This window comes from Protomyctophum bolini (assembly GCF_963924005.1).
Source record: "Protomyctophum bolini genome assembly, chromosome: 19".
Classification (NCBI taxonomy): domain Eukaryota; kingdom Metazoa; phylum Chordata; class Actinopteri; order Myctophiformes; family Myctophidae; genus Protomyctophum; species Protomyctophum bolini.
In genome coordinates this window covers 18,677,935-18,697,190 of record NC_137880.1, presented here as the reverse complement: position 1 = coordinate 18,697,190, position 19,256 = coordinate 18,677,935, and the positions used below count along the sequence as shown (strand labels likewise).

The window sequence follows — 19,256 nt, the reverse complement described above, 5'->3', positions numbered from 1 at the left end:
AAATATTTAAGTGAAAGTGAAACGTTAAGTCTGTGGGTTTTACAAATATTATGAAAAGTATTAACAGGGGCTTGTGACTGAGTAAATGCTAATTACACTGGATCCATTGGAACATACAGGTTATTTTATCCATTTTCTGAAAAAGACATAAAAAACGGGGTCGTATTGTACTTGGGGACTAGACTATTTGACATTCAATGTTATTTTTACAGAAATGAGTCTTGAAAAATGGGGGTCATCTTATAATCAGAGTCATCTTATATTCGGGACAATACGGTACAAGGTTTCCTCCGACAGAAATTATATATACAGTACAGTAGGGAGAAAAATAGACCCTCTGCAGAATCCAGAGGGCCAACATAATCCATGTAGGGCTGTAGGCCAACAAATACTGTACATCTACAAGGAACAAATCGCCTATGTCTATGATCTCACATTGACAACATTAATGGCAAAATGTTAAATGGTCTACACTTATCCAAACTGTGATACACACATTCACAAGCTATTTTAAGGTTCAACAAAGCTACCTCATTATTTTTTGGAGGAAATAAACTCCCAAGAGTTAGTCTTTCAACACTCCAGGCCGCCTAAAAATGGGGGTTTAAACCTTCCCAATTTTATATTTTATTATCTCTCATTTCCGTCTGTTAAAGTAGTGAGGTCAGATGGGTTTCCATTGAACAACATAACACCCCCTTGAGAAGGAGAAAGAAAATCTTTCTTCAATTACTAAGAACCATCAAATCTTGAACACGTTTGGGGCATGGTAGAAATGATCCCACACAACAATAAGATTACAGTAGCTGTCAGAACTATAAATAAATTCTTCAATAATCACAATTGGAAATGTTGTGAATTTATTTATTTATCTGATGTTCTACAATTATCAGAAAATGTTGCATTTTCCAAGAATCACCTTTAACCACTTGAACAACATTGCTGTCGGGAGGAAACCACCTAACTCCATTTTTGACTTTGTTTTGGCATAAATCAGTGCTCTGTGTTGTTTTGAAAATATTGAACCAATGGAAAGTAGTACAAAACACTGGACAAAACATCTTAACTCCATTGGACCCTCAAACTGTCTGCTAATGCAACTAACTCCACCCCCTCTCCCCCTCTCATGCAAGTAATTGACAATATATAAAGTCACAACACCAACTTTGAGGCGGTATTGCTTTGTTTTCAAAATATACATTTTTCTTCATTTCTTGAACGTTTTGGAGTTAGGTGGTTTCTTCCCGACAGCAGAGATATACACTACAGTATGTACTGTAGTGACCAGGGTCACCCAGGGCTCTACTTACTTGATCCAAATCTCTTTGCCAAATTTAGCCAATCTACAATCTGACAATGCATTGCGTTGAGGCTAAGCTTGTAGATCTTCACAGAATGTTCGCCCCCAGAATAGGGACGCAAGGGTTCATGTGGTTACAATTATTCACATTAGACACCAACATTTTCCAGGCTGCCCCACAATTTTGAGGAAATCCCCTTTGGACGAGTGCTTGTAAATGGAGATGGTGAGGGTTAGATGTGAAGATTTAATTCTAGTTTAGGAAGTGTAGTTCCTATCCTCACTGTGTCAGCTCCACCTGACAATGACATACATGATGAGCTCATGACCACCTTGTGCACAACGCCGCTCTATTGGTGAGTCTGGTGAGTGGTGACTGCCTCATGAGGGCCTTTAAGACAGATTCTTCCTTAGGGATATCACCTATAGGGATATCCTTAGGGATATCATATATAACTAGCATATCACAGAGGAGGTTTGCCCAGTAGGCACTGGGGTAAGTGGCAGTAGCCATGGTGTGTCTATAGTACCTTCCTCTGGGATCCACTGCTGCTCTGAGATACCCCACTGTTTAGCCAGAGGCAGTTACCATGAACTACCACAAGGCGGCACTGCAGAAGTGCTATAATATAGACTCAGGCTATTATACTGGAAACACTCAGACAATTAAGCTATCTATGGTAGATGCACCAAATGCACAGTAGCTAGGATCCAATCCACAACCACCCCACCACACACACACATGCATACAAAAATAAATGGACATGTACTAAAAAACATACACACATGCACATGTGACGACACTTAATGTATGCCTGTTTGTGCAAATATACATGGATGAAATGGGTGCGTTTTACAGAACACAAGGAAAATGTTTCCATTTGATATTATTTGCACCCAATTGTGAATAAAAGTCAACATAAATATTCAAACATATAAACATGAATTGCATGTTGCTCGATAAACAATATGTACAGGGACAAGAAACTGACATTTCATACAACTATCTCAAGCTTGGAGAAAAGCAGTGGAAATGTATGAAAATACAAGGCGATGAGGGAAAATCAACACGCTGACAGATTTTCGTTACATCCATTCCATTCATAAAATACAGTTTCCACAGGTGATTATTCTTGGAAAAGTCTACTGTTTTTAAATAAAGTGGTGTTACCTGAGTTGGTCAGACAACACACCATTTGGTCCATAAAGCTCTGCTTTCAGACAAAATAAAACAGAGACAACATAACCAATGTTCAAACCTATATTCAAGGAATAGATGCATCAAGACTGTGAAGGTGAATTAAGAGTGGGTACTACTAGGGTTGGAAACAGGTTTGTCTGATGATGCAGTTGCCCCTGTTCCTGAATGGCAGAGGGGACTGTTTCATGGGGATCCGCTCCTAATTCCAGCGGCACATTTATCCGACAAAGTGGCTTCGTGTGCGGTAGGGTTAGCGACAGGGTTAGTAAGGGCAGAGTTTAGTTGTTTTGTATTTTATCAATACAGTTTCTGAACTCTCAACTAACTGCATAGTTTCAAACCAGCATAAATAGAGGGAGGGTACTGAATAAGCAGGGGTTGTGGGGGGGGTTGTCAAAATAATTGAACATCACTGGGAAAGAGTTATCATCTTAACTGAACAAAACATGGAAAATATCTTGTTACTCCAACAGGCATCCTAACATGTAAACCTGGCTATTAACAACATAGCATCTATATTCTGGGGCAAACATTCTGCGAAAATAGTAGATCTGCAAGTTCACAACGTGTTGCAATTATGTGGCACATTGTGAGCTTGTAGTTTGGCTATTTTCGGTGAGGATATATAATGTACAGGGGCAAAGGTAGGAGGCCTAGTACAGTATAGACCCCTGAGAGACTCCAGTCAACTAAGTATATTACTAGTAGTAGTAGTAGTACTACTACTATTTTATTGGAGGTACATCACATGCTTTTGTGACGATTCCTTAACCAGATAGGTTAGGTACGAGGGTACACCTATTCAGGTGTGTGTATAAAATGTATTGGTGTCCCATCGACACACAATCTAGATGCATCTTCTATCCAAGAGGGATCTTAAAGCACCGGTACAAATGCTTGCTCTCCAAAGGGAAAGACTGGAAATGTTATTAAAAGCGGATACTTCCTTACACAAGGAGGAATGCGGAAGCACTGAGCACCAGAAGACAAAAGTCAATGCCTGAGTTTGTGGACTGTCTGTACATTATACCATATAGTATATACTGTAGCCGGCAAAATAAAAACATGATGGTGAAATGCATTGTGTGGTAAAATGAACTTGTGTCTTGCTGCAAAAGGAGAGCATAGAAACAGTTGATATCTTTAATATCAAGACCAACAATATTCTACTGAATCTGTCTTGTGCATTGTTTGTAACTATTTTAAGTGGTCAGTCATATCTCAAATACTTTATGTGGAATGTAAGAGTAAATCTTTTCCATGAGATATGAACTTATTAGTAAAATATTCAATATATTCTGCTGACATCTTCATTTCCCTCAATAAAAGGATCAATAAATGTTATCCAACATCAAAATAAATAATGTTTTGTCTGCCAAAGGGTTAAGGAGGCTAATCTACAAACGATGGCATTGGCAAAATAGTAAAACCTAGTTTTATTCTATCATTCTTCATATTGTTTGCCAGCATATAGCCCATTATATTATAATGCTTATGTATTTTATTTATTTTAAAGTCACATGATATACTGATAGACAAGCAATAAGCATATTTCCCGGGGCTATATTCAAGCAGCACTGAGGTACAGGAGTAAAACAAGGGCCACAGGTTGCAAAATAAAAATAAAAACGACTATCCCCTTCAAGCCAATCAGTGTAGAATCAGTGCTTTGATCATTAAAACGACTTAAAACCCGTTTCAGTGCTGTTAAAAACAAAAGCCACCAAAAACAATAAAGTATGTGTGGGTAAAAAAAGAAATCCCTCCAATATACACTGCTACAAAAATATATGAATAACACTATACAGATATCCGTCTAGTTGTTTCTGAGAGACCTCTTGTCCATCAAGTTCAACATCAGATTAAAGAGCCCAACAGAGATGAGGAACAGATAATGTATGTATGTATTGAGATAATGTATCAGTGGGGTTTAAATCAGCCTCTGAAAATAATAAAATCCTCAGGATGCATCTTACAGTAGCTCTTTCAAGGACTCACGTTTATTGTTTAGTTTGTGGGTTTCTCAGATTCGTAATGGCTCTTGGCCTTGACTGCATATTTGATACATACAGTAAGTCAATCTCGGGGAAGCTGATTCCCCATAAGTAGCCTGCCAACTCTAGAGTATAGTCAAAGCATTTAACACTGTGGAAGATCAAAACAGATAAATGCTCAGATATATCCATGGTGTCTTGGTGCTTATGATATTGTGGTTTTGAAATTGTCTCACAAATAAAGTAAAACCAAAGGCAGATTTTTGGGTCAGATGCCTATCGTGATTCTGGAGAGCAAAATGTTGAAATAAATGTTAAAATATTTAACTTCTAAGCAAAAAAATAAAAAATTAACTTTTGATAGATAAAAAAATTAATAAACACATAAGCTTTATTTAACCACTTCAGATCTTCGATTTCTGCAGATCTTCGCCTATAATTACATGGTGAAATAATATGGACGTTGGGTTTAAACTGGTTAAAATTGAGACACAGTGACTGCATAATTGCCGATAGCAATGTCGTCATAAAAGTCAAATAATGACCGATATATCGACCAGAGTCGATATATCGGTCGGGCTCTACTCACAAACTCATGCCCTCCTCCATGCCTCTCATCTGTCGCCCTCCATTATAGCAGTTTGATATAATGGAAATGCCACGAAACAAAGTTTTAAATCAGGCTGTTGGCGGTGTTTAAGTCCAGAGGGGGAGCCACCGTCTGAGCTCATCGAGGAACCGCCGTACATTCATGACGTAGAAGTCCACATTGTGAGAGAAGTCGGTGCATATGTTGGAGTATGTGTCTACCAAGGTGCAGTAAAGCGCTGTCCCACCGATGCTAATCACCACGGTAACCAGGCACAACAGCAGCAGGATCAAGCACGAGTCTCCGCCCACCTCATCTGCACGTAGAGGAAAGAACGAGACAGAAAAGATGTGTCAGTGTCCCATTTTCTCCAGTATTACCGACAACTCAGTTGTTAACTGTCACAATGTTGTGAGCACTTCAGTTCAAACCCATTCAATCCATCATGGACTCTTTTAAATAAGATTTAAAAAAAAATGCCATTGCCAACCACATAGAACCTACTGTAGTTAACCCTACTTCGTTGACTGGGGTCCTCTACGGATCTATACTTGGTCCCATCCCCATTTCCCTCTACATAAGAATGTGGAAATTGCCAATCTACAAGCTCACAACATGTTGCACTGTGAAGTGAGCTTGTAGATCATCTGTGACAAGGTGACAACATACTGTCACGGGACCATGGCCAACTTTAACTTTGTGCTGTACATGCCAACAAGAGTGCATGCTTGCTGGATGGTGTATGGACAAACTTCAGGTTTTTTATTGAAGCAAACACATCACCATCATCTTCTGGGATCACGATCCTGGTGCTGCCGGGATCATGGTGTTGGATCATATTGGTTCACCGATCTGAGCGCTCACGCACACTACCCTCACCCAAAGCAGGGGTGTGACATCATCTATGTTGCCTATTACGACATGGTCAGCAGAATAACGCTAAGATTCATGTTGTCCAATGTCTGTTATGTCACAACAAATAACCAACATGCTTTCAGCAACATACATTTCACGTTCCAGGAAGTAGTTCATATCCCAAAACAGTGAAGACTTTATACCAGGTGTGTTAATGCTCATTGCATGACATACAGACAAGCTTACAACTAAAGTGTGTGTATAGCATGTGTGAATATGTCTGTTCATTCCTGTGCTCATGCTCATGTGTGCCAGCGTGTGTACCATGCTCCATGGCGTCCTCTGGCTCAATGAAGCGGACCTTGCGTTTGGAGGGGCTTTTGGTAGCAGCAGGACCTGAGGGAGGCAGTCCGTCCAGAGATGCTCTCCTCCTCTTCAGGATGGAAACCAGGCCATCTGGAGAAGAACTCTGTGGGTGGAGACCCAAAACAAAGGGATCTGAGCTGGGTATTAACTAGGGCTGGTCATTTTTTTACCATTATTAACAACCTTTGCCTTGATTATGATCATTGATCAATGAACGATTATTTAAAAAATAGTGAAAATAGCAGATCTACAAACTTATCACTGTATAGTAGATTAATTGATTTAGTGCATTATAAAAATCTATTTATGTTGATATATACGGAAAATAATAATAATACAAAATAATAATATAAAAACCTCCATCATTTGCTTATTAAGTTGTTTTTGAGGGGCGCTATGCCCAGCTTTCTGGGTTTGTGTAAACACAAACATTGAAGATAAAAGTGAAGACGGAAAAGTGAGGACACAAATTGTGATTGGCCGGAATGACATGATGTATGCTTATGGCAGTATGATGATAAGAGCGCCCCTCACTTCACACGGTCATTTGTATTCATTTGTGCCTACGCATGTTTCATGATAAATGCTTTTATGTGATGTATTCCCATGCTTTTGTTCTTGCTTAATGTAAGTCGCTCTGGATTAAGAGCGTCTGCTAAATGCCTAAATTGTAAATTGTAAATTGTAATACTGGTTTAAATATATTTCCGTTACATTTCCCAGCCCTCTCCATTAGCACTGGAACCTGGTTCAAATGAATGGATTCATATTATGAGAAGTCTGCTTTTCAGATTGTTTATGGGAATTTGTATCAAGGAAATTGAGTTTGATGTGGTTGAAAAGCCTCCTGAGTCTACCTCCTGAGTCACTACCACCCTATAAAGTACATATAGGATGATGCGGTCATAAAACCTGGAATGCATGTGGATGTCCCTAGGGACATGTGATTAAATCGAATGACGAGGCTACGCAGACGCAGCAATTATACCGGTAATTTGACCTCTAATAATAATAATTAGATCTATTTCATCTCATGGGGGAAATTTTAGCTTCACCCTGCTGAGTGCTGGTTCTTGCTCAAGGACACATTGACGGGGCCGGGTATGAAACCTGGTACCTTCTCCTCCCAGGTGGTGCTTGTCTCAAAGATTAAGCCATGCATGTCTAAGTAGAAACAGCTTGTACAGGGAAACTGCGAAAGGCTTTGACAAGGCCCAATTGAAGAAGAGCCAGGCAGCATCATGAAGACATCCGCTATGCACTGTAGTGTACAGTTCACGAGCATTGCCTTTTCTCCAGCCATTCAGCTATGGCTGCCCCACTCGACTATGGTCTCCCCTGAGTCCCTCATTTCGCTCCACAGAGGTTTGTTCAAATGCCACATTCAGCGTTTACCCTGACCCATACTCAAGCATCCCACTATGCTAGATTATCACAGCATAAGATGATTCTAGTACCTATGTCTGACAGCCTGTCAGGTGTGAAGCCTGACAGGTTTCCTCCCGAAAGAACAGACCCCAGCCATGCCAAACCCTGTCAAACCTCTACTAGAATACATAAAGGCTTTTGATCCTGACCATCACAATGTTAGGACCATACCATTTGTTTTTAAGGAAAACCCTTTCAGCAGCTCACTGTTTCAGCCAGGAGGGAAGTGTCCTGGCACAACAAGGCTTGCTCTAACTCACTACCAATCAGTGTATTTTGGCCGGATTTATGTGTCCACACTTGCGACACACCATTAAACCATATGAACCGTCCCTATTCTGAGACAAACATTCAGCACAAACAGCAGATCTAAAAGCTCCTAATGCAATGCGTTGCAAGCTTCTAGATCTGCTATTTTTGGTGAAGAGAAAAAAGGGTTTAAGTGGTTAACATGGGTGGACCCTAAAGTCTTGGAACATGCTGATTACGACAATGATGATCTCATTGAGGGAGAAGAGTGAACTTCTATGGGAGTGTCCGAGGACAGATGGAGAAATCTGGGTCAGCAACTCAGCATGTGGACTTTAAAGATCATGAATTTGATCCTTAACTCCCACCCTCACTAGTTCAACAAAAGCAATGAGATGTGTAAAAGCGTCTTGAGTCAACTTGTTGTGAGTAAGCATCATGATTGAATTGAATTGAATTAGTATTTCTACATTGAACAGACAGACAGACAGACAGACAGTATTCCTACCCCATCTTTGTGGGACAGTTTGACCAGGTCCTTGACTGAGGCCTGAGGGACTCCTGCTGGCCACTCCACCTTCACTTGCTCCTCTTCCGGGGTTGTCTCACCCAGGACCTCCCCGTCCCCCCCCTCCTCCTCCTCCTCCTCCTCCTCCTCCACTTCCAGCCCTTCCTCGTACGCCTCTTCCTCGTCTTCCTCCGGTTGGCTCTCTTCGCTGCCGGCTCTCTCCTGGTGTTGGGAAGACGTCTCTGATTCTGTTGTCATACTTTGCTGTTCTTCTTCCTCGTCCTCCGCATCCTCATGCCTGTGTGCCATTTGAGCATTGTTGACTGGAAACACAGTTGATAGAAGGCCACTGATTATTGATCACATTTAATATTCATTCATAAGCTGAGCTTTTTATGTGTAAAGAGCTTTTCAGACGGGAAGCCACGGATCCGTATAGTAATACATTTTCAATGAGAGGCGAGCGGGCAGTAAGGAGGAGCGGGCAATCTGATAGGTGGTACAGACAAGTGGGCGCATTTGTGTTTGTGCTGGTTTCATGCACACGCCCGCCAACGACAAGAGCTGGATTGTGGTCAGCTTTTATCTATGCGAGGCCCAGGACAATGATTTGATACAGCTGAATAAGACGTAGATTGCCTGTCGCTCGCTCTTGGAGCGATTGTCTGTCTGTGCATTCACAAGGAGCGCAGTGTGACGCCACTGTTACTGATCTAAGCGAGAACGTAGTCAAAAGCAAACATGTGATCTCAGTATGTTGAGCATGGCAGCAAGCACGGTCACACATCCGTATCTGAAGGGGAGTAGTAAGGAAAGGGAAAGGAAAGTAACCAAAACATGTTGTGTTGCAGATTGTGGGCACTGGGCAGTACTGATTTCCTGGCGTGTAATCTATTTGGCTCATCTTGACTGACTCACTGAAAGAAAATTACATGTGGGGTCAACAGACTCAACACCCCATACTATTACACCCGGTCAAAGTTCCCCAATGTTGAACTCCACATGTTGAATGTGACACGTCAATGGGCCGCAACACAAAGCTCCACCCAATCACTCCCACATAAGGTAATGGATGTAACCAGGACACTGACGCTTCTGATCCACAATGCATTGTGTGACCAAAAACAGTCTAAAGCAGCCAAGCTGCAATGTGACTATTTACCTGCAACCAACCTGATCATCGGGATTGCTTCTAACGAATTGCAATTTCCCAATGTGCCAGCCTAGCGCCAACAGATGACATTTCACTCAGACAAGTATATGGTTGCTCTACACTAACAACATTAAATGCCATTAACAATGAACAGAGTTTGATGTTTTGTCTGTCACTGAGCAAATCGGCATAATGTATGTTATGTACAAAAGGGAACACGTCTTAACCACTACAATCAGTAGTCTTTTGTTCCCCTGGTAATAAATATAAATATAAAGTATGTGTTTGTTTACCGTGGTCATGTTGGGGTGGTACCATCTCGTTCATGTCATGCTGCCTCACTATGCTTTGGATGTCTGTCAACATGGTGTCTGAGATGCTCTGTTGGAACAGTAACAAACAATGTACTTCACCACTTCCCATAGATTATCCGTCATACAAAAAGTCATACAAAAAGAGGAAATGAATAGATCGAAAGGGAAGACATAAAAGTCATCTTACCTTTTCTGTGCGAAGTAATGGCCTGTTGTGGGAGAAAGAGAGGCAGAGAGTAAGCGTGTGTGTGTGTGTGTGTGTGTGTGTGTGTGTGTGTGTGTGTGTGTGTGTGTGTGTGTGTGTGTGTGTGTGTGTGTGTGTACGCATGCGTGCGTGAGAGAGAGAGAGAGAAAGAGAGAGAGAGAGAATTTTATTTACTGTATTTAACAAGTTAAAACATACTATGTGAATACAATTTAATTGAGGTTGACACAAAAACGTCACAGAATTATGGGTCCATTTGGTTTCATAGCATGCATTAATGGTGAGGATTTTACTGTGTCTCAAGAAAGAAAAAGAGAAAAAGAGGAAGAGAGTGATTGGAACATACAGAGACAAGACGAGAGACGAGGAAGAGCGACGTGAGACTAGATCAACTTTTTTTAAATGCATCTCACTTTGACATGTTTAAGTGTTGCATTTTCCACAGGCCACAAAAGTGTCAGACGGCATCTGTTCTCCAGCTGAACAGTGACAGTCTACGTCAAAATAACCATGTTGATTAAACATACCAGGACAGAAGACACAGGAGCCTGGGGCACTGGACTGGAGCCATTAAGCATTAAAAAGAGAATGTGGATATGTTTGACTAGAGAAAATCTTTGAGAATCTATTTTAAATGCATGCTAAAAGGTTTGTTTGGTACACTACTCTCAGGGCCATGCATGATATTGGAAGGAAGGAATTGGCAGGAAGTGGAGATGGCTTGAAATGAGGCTGAACGTTGTTTACTTTCCTGTCATCAACATGGGAACAAATCCTGAAAGACATTTATAGTCAGCCTTGGCATGTATGTTATCCCAATTGGCTGATCCGATGATTGGCTAAACACGACGAGGGATCGCGGAGGGAGCGCTCATTTTAGTGCACATGATAACCTATTCCGTCCACCACGTTTAGCCAACTCATATGGTGCACTCATCGAAGTGCGAGGCCATCAGCTGCTCGATCACCAGGAATTCACCTAGTGACTCGCTCCTCACGCGCCTCACAGGCTTCAAGGCCTCGCTGTCGGTGCACTACGTTATTTTCAAGAGATTTAAAAAGGCATGCATTTGTTGTAAATATATGCAGGACGATGAGTGAACCTAAACGATTGCTCAAAAAAGACATTGGCTTTGCTGTATACAAAATACAGCAAATAGTAATCTGCTGATGTCTGTAGGATTTGTTCCTAGTGAAGCAGGGCCTTCATTAATTAATCTTACCTGGTGTGTTCAGCATCTTACAGTCGAATAGAGCATTATGCAGCATATACACTATGCATGTACTAGCTTCAATTGTAGTGTTCATTCCAGAACACTACATGTAAAAGGAAAAGGATACGCTCTGATTTAAATGAACACTGGGTATTTTACTGGGTAGGGTTTCTGTTTGAGGTCTCTGGGTTCTCGTATAACTTTGGCACATCCTACCAACCTTTTAACCCTTCTTGTCTGGTAGAAAAGAATCAAGTGGAATGTCAGGAAATTAAGTGTGCAGAACATAATATAAGCCCACATTCCAAATCTGTCTGGGACCCACCTGGATAAATTCCACTTGCTTTGCTTTCAGATGGCTGTAGAGCTAAAACTGTTCACAGAGGATTTTGCTCTATGCCAACAAAAAGGTTTAAACCACTTATTTAAAACGTTATTCAGTTGACACTTGACAATGGTCCCCAAGGGGTCTACACCTTTGTTCCCTTTTTTTCCTTCTGCACCAAATATAGCTGATGCCAATGCCAATGCCCAGATTAGGGTTCAATGTGGTTACGGAAGGTAATAACACAATGACGTACATTCTCTAGTACACATTAAAAAACTAGGTGAGCCAGAGGGAAAGGCATTCTTTTAAAGTAACTAGGAGGATTCCACATTGATCCACAATTATCTACTAACTTACCTGTGATGTGTCCTACAAATCTGACCGAGGACCTCGATGTGCTCCTCATCAATGCTGTTGGTCACACTGCTTTCAGTATCCTTCTTTTCCTTCCACTGGCTTTCTGGGTTAACACGTCACATACATGTAGACCTATTAATTACTGGCATGCACATACAGTACACATAACATGTAGATTAAATCAATGTACGCACACACACACATGCACGCACGCACGCACGCACGCACACACACACACACACACACACACACACACACACACACACACACACACACACACACACACACACACACACACACACACACACACACACACACACACACACACACACACACACACACACACACACACACACACACACACACACACTCTCTTTTATCTTTCTATCTCTTCTATAAAGGATTTCAATCGCATTATCTTGCATTGTAAATTAATTATGCAAACAAGAATCAGATATTGCATGCAGTACCCCAGTCCTCCTGCAGGGCGGAAAGATTGGACAGCAGACGCTCATGATAGAGTTTCTCCAACTGCAGGAACTGGACAGCCCACTGGTCTGGAAGCATCAGCAGTTAAAGACGGCAACACACATCCAACTGTCCAATCATTATATAATAACTCTGTAGTATACGGACTACAATGAATGTTGACATGTTATGGCAAAGACACAGGACAAGACAAAGAAGACTAGACTAGCACGAACAATAACTCAGTCAAACTGTCAGTCACAACAGGAGGGAGTAGAAAACATGCACAACAACACGCACAAAAGTATCATCTTTTCGATTCCTATTGACATTTTGATTGACAACTCAACAGACCAATCGGAGGATGGGTGTTACCGTATTACAGCAACAGCTCAAAAATGAATCAAAGAGCTTGTTCCAGGCTTTCTCTAGTAGGAGGAATCCTGGGAACAAGGTTATTATTGTGGTGGATCCACACCCAGAGTGCGGTCTGTCCCCTCAGCCTGAAAACATCTGACATATTTTATTCTCCTCTAGCATTCCTCCTCTGTAAACACACACTCACTCTCTCTGTGTCTGTCTCTCTATCACCACAACCCATATAAAATAAAACTGTAACTCAGAAAATCGTATTGGTACTCTCTCTCACTTTTATACTCACTCTCTCTGTTTCCCCACCCACACACACAGGCGCACACACACACGCACACACACACACACACACACACACACCCAGAGTCCTCTTCCCTGCAGCAGGAGAGTTACCAAGGCAACAGTACAAACAGGCAGAACGACAAAATGAAACAACTGCAGACCTGCGGGCTGCAGCTTCCAGAGTTGGGGAACAGAAACAGCCATAGAGAGACTCTCTGACATGACAGAGGAACAGACAGACAGGACCAAGTAAGGGAGGGAGCAACAGACTGATATAGACAGGCAGACAAAACACGAGAACATTTAGGTCAAATGTCCGCCAAATATGACACAACACAAACATTAAATGCCACTGACAATGAAGGGAAAGTTTAGGTCATATTTAGACGAGCAAATCGGCTAACCAATCAAATACATTCAGTTCAATGAAAGGAGAAATTAGGTAAAATGTCCGCTAAATGACAATTTGTGGCAACAAAACAATAAATGCCATTGACAATGAAGGGAAAATGTACGTCATATGTAGACGAGCAAATCGGCTAACCAATCACATAGATTCACACAGGTGTGATTTTTCTTAGTGCTCTTGTCTCTTCTCCAGACCCTTTCGCCAGCTCCCACATGATGTTGTGGGGGAGTCCTACTCCTCCTGACTGCTCGAGACCGTACTGAATAACTGCTAGTTTGCATAAGGATTTAAGACTAGGACTTAGATCTAGGATGAACAAGTCATCTGCAGGCACTTTCCTGGGTTTGCACCCATTAAATCCTCCAAATATAATGATGCAATCTCCCATCATGCATTGTGTTGTACACACCTGTGTGAGACGTGTGTGTGTGTGTGTGTGTGTGTGTGTGTGTGTGTGTGTATATTGCCTTCAATTCTGAAGTGCGATTCATGGAAGTGAGTGAAGATCTGTGATTTGTGGATCACAGGGGTAGGCCTACATTGTTGATTCCGTCGACTAAAACTCTGACGACTACTTTCCACTGACGAAAACCATATATATACAGTATCTATATCTATCTATCTATCTATCTATATGACCCTGGATTCCTGGAATGTCAAGATCTGATAGATAGTGGCCCAGATTGCCCTTTGATTACTGAGGAGAAATCTATCCTCTGGATTAACATCCTGTCCTATACGTCGGAATAGGGAATGGATATGGACATGGCTGGTGTGTGAGTGGAAAAATGACCCTCGTCACAGTTGTCACTTGGTGAAAGGATACAGTCCTCTTTGAGAGAGTAGGCCTCTGCAATCTGAAGAGAGAGAGAGAGAGACAGAACAATGAGTACATACAGATCTTCACATAGCATGTGCAAAAAGGCAGTGTTCAGGCGTACTACAGTACAGCAGAATACTCAGTGTTAAGCACCGGTATTTAACTCTGAGAGTTTACAAAATGTAATCAACTAGACCCGTAAGCCGTAAGGGTCCATTTGGTTACATTTGTATTCTCTGAGTTACAAATGAATACATTATTAGGATTTTACTGTGTACTATATTTAGAAGAAAAAAGTCCTTATGTACACCTACAGAGGACAGGTGCGTAAGATAACTGGAACTGGAGGAGTAGAAAAATAAATTATACCGTGTACTATACCAAATAACGGTCAAGTCACATGATAACACACACACACACACACACACACACACACACACACAGTCACTCGCTACGCAGTACGCACTAAAAAACACAGTACTCGAGTTGTACTTGAGCGACTTCACTATTCTGGGCTCTGCTGGTATCATTAGGTTACTGTCATTCAATACTGATTAAGCAGCTCAGTCAAGCATATTTTGTTTTCCCCTTCAAATTAACCAAATGCAAAAAGAAAAAGATCTCATGACACTTATAAAACAACCCATGAAATCAAGTCACATGCAACCTCTTATGTTCAGGATCATTAGCATATCGCTGTTGTAGTCTCCATTCCACCTCTACAGTATGTCCATAACCTCTGCATAACTCAGCACAATGTATCTTGGGGAGACATTAGTGTTTCACATGTGGGTCAACCTGTGGGACCCACATGCTTGTGTGTGTGTGTGTGTGTGTGTGTGGGGGGGGGGGGGGTCCCCAGAGATGACAGTGAAGTGACAATTTAAGGACTTTTAAGACCTTTTTATTAATACATAATGTTGTAAACTCTAAGTACTGGACCCTCGTCTGGTTTGACAGACAGGTAGTGTGTGCCGGCTGGGTGGTGTGTGACAATCCGATTGAAGTATACCTTTGGTACGGCGACAGCGGGGGCGGGCCCGGGAGAACAATAACGCGACACGAGACAGTATCACGCTAAAGGTTCACAAAGTTTATTACACACACACAGGAACATATATAGTGCTGGATCCCAACTGACCTGACCACAAGATTTGACCACTAACTGCAGCAAGGCTGACCTTGCTGTCTGAGATGTCTCTCGTAGCCTAACTATAAAGTATGCTACAGTTCAGGCAGTACACAATACATATCAATTAATTACACTGTGTCTCACGTACAAGTACACAGCCATGGGCGATCAGATTATTATTAACACATAAAGAAACAGATATGCTATTGCAGCTGCATGGGAACTGTGAGGTTCCCAGTTCGATCCCAGGCTACCCCAGAGTTAGTGTTGAAGTGTTGCATGGTTTCCTATATAAATATATATATGCTATATACCGTAAATGCACCATTAATTAACCATTTACTTTGTGGAGGCTCTGCCTGAAAAAGTTGAGAACCACTCCTCTACATGACCCTCGTCTCTAATCTGGAAGTGTATGCCTGGGTTCTATCAGTGCTGATGTTATATGGATTTAAAGGGATTTTTAGAGAGCACTTTTCTCAGACTTGTGGCATTTACGTGAGAATGTAGGGAGGTGCACTGCTTTGTTCCTTGAAGTTTTTCTTTGTATTCTCATTAGTTTTATCTAAATGCTTTTAATTGTTCTTTAAATGCTGCTCCCCTACTTTGACTACTAGGTGGGTTCTCTTCTGTATGTCCATAACTATTATATGAAATGTTAACATTATATTTGTTGGATTATGTGCAAATATAAGATATACGTATAAGGCTATAATGCAATATTCCTAAATAAGTAGTGGAAATGTGAGCAGGAAGACAGTAACATGAGAAGATGACCTCATTAATGTATAAAAGTGCTGTGTCAAACCATTGCATTAGGAACTGTCCTAGCCAGCATTTGCTTGGTGCATTTGAACCACTCCCCACATCAGATGTGTAGGATCAGATAACCTCTTACCCCATAACCTCTCTTATCCCATGTGCCATAAATCTAATGCAAACTGATGGATGCTACTCTCATCGTTCACTGTGCTTTTTCTTTCCATTGTCTGAGTTCAAAAGCAGTGTCTGTTCTGCTGCATTGTGCTTTGTATTTATTGTAACCGTGGCTGGCTGCATGCAAAAGTATACAACTTGGCTTAGGTTGTATACTTTTGCTTGCTGTCAGCCAAGTACTGGTACCACACTGGTTATGATTTTAGCCAAAGTCTTAGGCTAAACTCTGAACCAGTGCATTATCAGTTAAATCAGTTTTTTTATCCTTTCTGATTGAAATCTGCACACACCATAAAAGACTTGGAAAATGCAGCAAGACCAGCTTAAAGTCAATAGACCTCCAGAGCATCCTCATCATCACGCTCTGATGAAGATCGAAAGGTAAGGACATTAAATGTGCAATTGAGTGAAGTGTGTGGGCAGCATGTCTCTGCTTAACGTGAAGTGTGTGGGCAGCATGTCTCTGCTTAACGTGAAGTGTGTCCGTTTCCTAAAATAAATATATATATATTTTCAATTAAAAACAATTCCAATATTTTTGAAAAGTATTTCATAAATGTAAAAACCTAATTATTTCCATAAATAAATTAAAAACAAGAATGACTCAGTCATAATGGACCTTACGGTAAGCCCCACCCGCATGCACACCTCCCCCGTCCCCGATACCGTTGCTATGCAGGACAAGCATGTCCTACTATCTGCGATCCTCCACTGAGGACCGTGTTATGTCGTGTTAACGTCAACTTTTACTCAACAATGGTTAAATCAATCGTCTAATAAACAACAAACAACTTACCTTGGAGCAAATGGTGTGCTTTGTAACTTTCTCCACGTTCAGTTGCTTGTGTGGGCGGCGGCCACACCCACAGGCTCCAGACACATCCCCCTCCCACTGCGGTTCAGAAAAAAGAACGCTGCTTACCCTTTTCTGCACATTGTATCCAAAAGGTGAAGGTCCGCTAATGGTCTAAATTTCTCTAAACTAATTTGCATTTAGGAATTGCAAAGAAAATCCAATAGCTTGTGCGTGCAGTTGTGCGTGCAGTGCATGTCGACTGAACTGGAGTCAGTTGGAAAATCTAATTACACATTCAACCAGGGGAGGCGCTAAAGCATTTCAACTTCCTTGAAAAAATGGAAGCGGCTGACTTAACAAGCTATGTAAACACCATGATTAAACTCGTTTAACCGTTTAAACTTGGATTTTCTTTGCCGTTCCTGAATTCAAATTAGTTTAGACCATTAGCGGACCTTCACTTTTTGGATACAATGTGCAGAAAAGGGTAAGCAGCGTTCTTATTTCTGAACCGCAGTGGGAGGGGGATGTGTCTGGAGCCTGTGGGTATCATCATGTGGCGTCCACACAAGCAACTGAACGTGGAGAAAGTTACAAAGCACACCATTTGCTCCAAGGTAAGTTGTGAACTTGTTTGTTGTTTATTAGACGATTGATTTAACCATTGTTTAGTAAAAGTTGACGTTAATAGTATGATTTAGTAGCAGGGAGGGTGAATGAGTGACCGCCGCTGCTGCCTCCTCCACCTCCATATTGTAAACATTGACATGTGCATGTGTGCACCCACGGGAAAAGGAATAAAAAGAAAATGCCCCAAACAGGACGCCCAACATGCCGTTCAGACTATGGGTTTTATGGGTAAGTCTCCCATTGGCTTAGAGGCAGCCAATCATGAAAAGGTCTTCACTACGGTCACTAGTAGGTGTAGATCAACATGTTGTCCAGACGCTTTTCAAGCAGCTAGCAAAAAGTAGTGAAAATAGGAGACCTACAAGCTCACAACGCATCCCATCGTGGCTCGTTGTGAGCTTGTAGATCTGCTATTTTCACTACTTTGGGTCTTGGGGAGACATACATTTTCTGTTTTGGGTCTCAAGCTAAAAAGTTAGGGAACCAGTGAACTATAGGCAAGCGCTTTGTTCCTGTAGTCATAATATACTGTTTACATTTAACCTGGAAAATAATGTATTGTAATGTAATAATGTAAATAAAAAAGTACTGGATCCTTAACGTATGAGAGTATGTCTTTGGCGTGTCTCCCACTGATTGTAACAGTTTGATCATCATAACAACAATCATTAGCATCAGCTGTTCCCTTTTAGGAGTGATTTAACTCTGACTGATGAAGGTCAGAGTGACTTACTCTAAATAAATTGGTTTTGTAAGTCTTTTTCCATTATTCAAGTTCATTACTCAGACACACTTGTCCATCACCATAGGTGTGCAAAGGGACATTTCTCTTCAAACTCTGAAGGTGTAAAATCAATTTTGGGCTAGTTTTTGCACTTCAGGACATGAAATAAAAATAACATTCTATTGTGTGTCCCAGCTCCTCTAGGAACCAGTATACCATGCCACATAAATCATTTTGCCTATGTAAAGGAATTTATGGCCTGCTCTTTCAATCTATATAAGCATGTTTAAGACACCTGATTATTATAGAGTAGGTTGTTTATCGTCCACATATATAAACGTGTATACCGTACTGTACTGTATATATACTGGAGGCAAGTTAAAGTAGTTTTATCTGGTTTGGAGTCCACACAAGATACTTTAACCTGCCTGCAATTGCTATGTCAGTGTTTTCTTTGTAATGAGCTGTGGATGATCAGTTGTATGGTTAGCAGAAAACCAGAGCAGATGACCATGAAGGTCACCAGTTCCCAATGTAAAAAAGGAAAATAACTGACTCCCATTATCTTGTCCCTCAACATAACATTGATGCGATGTGCCTTTGAGAAATTTACTTGATTCTTTATC

General features: G+C 41.2%; 1 protein-coding gene across 3 annotated transcripts in view; it reads right to left on the bottom strand.

The window, feature by feature from the left end:
- cnstb (consortin, connexin sorting protein b) overlaps nucleotides 1–19,256 on the bottom strand; it is a 30,640-nt gene that overhangs the window by 6,455 nt on the left and 4,929 nt on the right. For 2 of the 3 annotated variants that reach the window (XM_080790951.1, XM_080790952.1), the window contains exons 4-11: nucleotides 14,419–14,449; nucleotides 12,532–12,618; nucleotides 12,062–12,164; nucleotides 10,145–10,166; nucleotides 9,937–10,024; nucleotides 8,491–8,813; nucleotides 6,264–6,408; nucleotides 182–5,400 (exon numbers count right to left, since the gene is read on the bottom strand). In XM_080790951.1, coding sequence (XP_080647077.1) covers nucleotides 5,192–5,400; nucleotides 6,264–6,408; nucleotides 8,491–8,813; nucleotides 9,937–10,024; nucleotides 10,145–10,166; nucleotides 12,062–12,164; nucleotides 12,532–12,618; nucleotides 14,419–14,449 — 1,008 coding nt within the window. In that variant the 3' untranslated portion in view covers nucleotides 182–5,191. Of the gene's footprint in view, nucleotides 1–181; nucleotides 5,401–6,263; nucleotides 6,409–8,490; nucleotides 8,814–9,936; nucleotides 10,025–10,144; nucleotides 10,167–12,061; nucleotides 12,165–12,531; nucleotides 12,619–14,418; nucleotides 14,450–19,256 lie in introns of those variants that run through there. The other variant, XR_013965878.1, reaches the window with a different exon arrangement.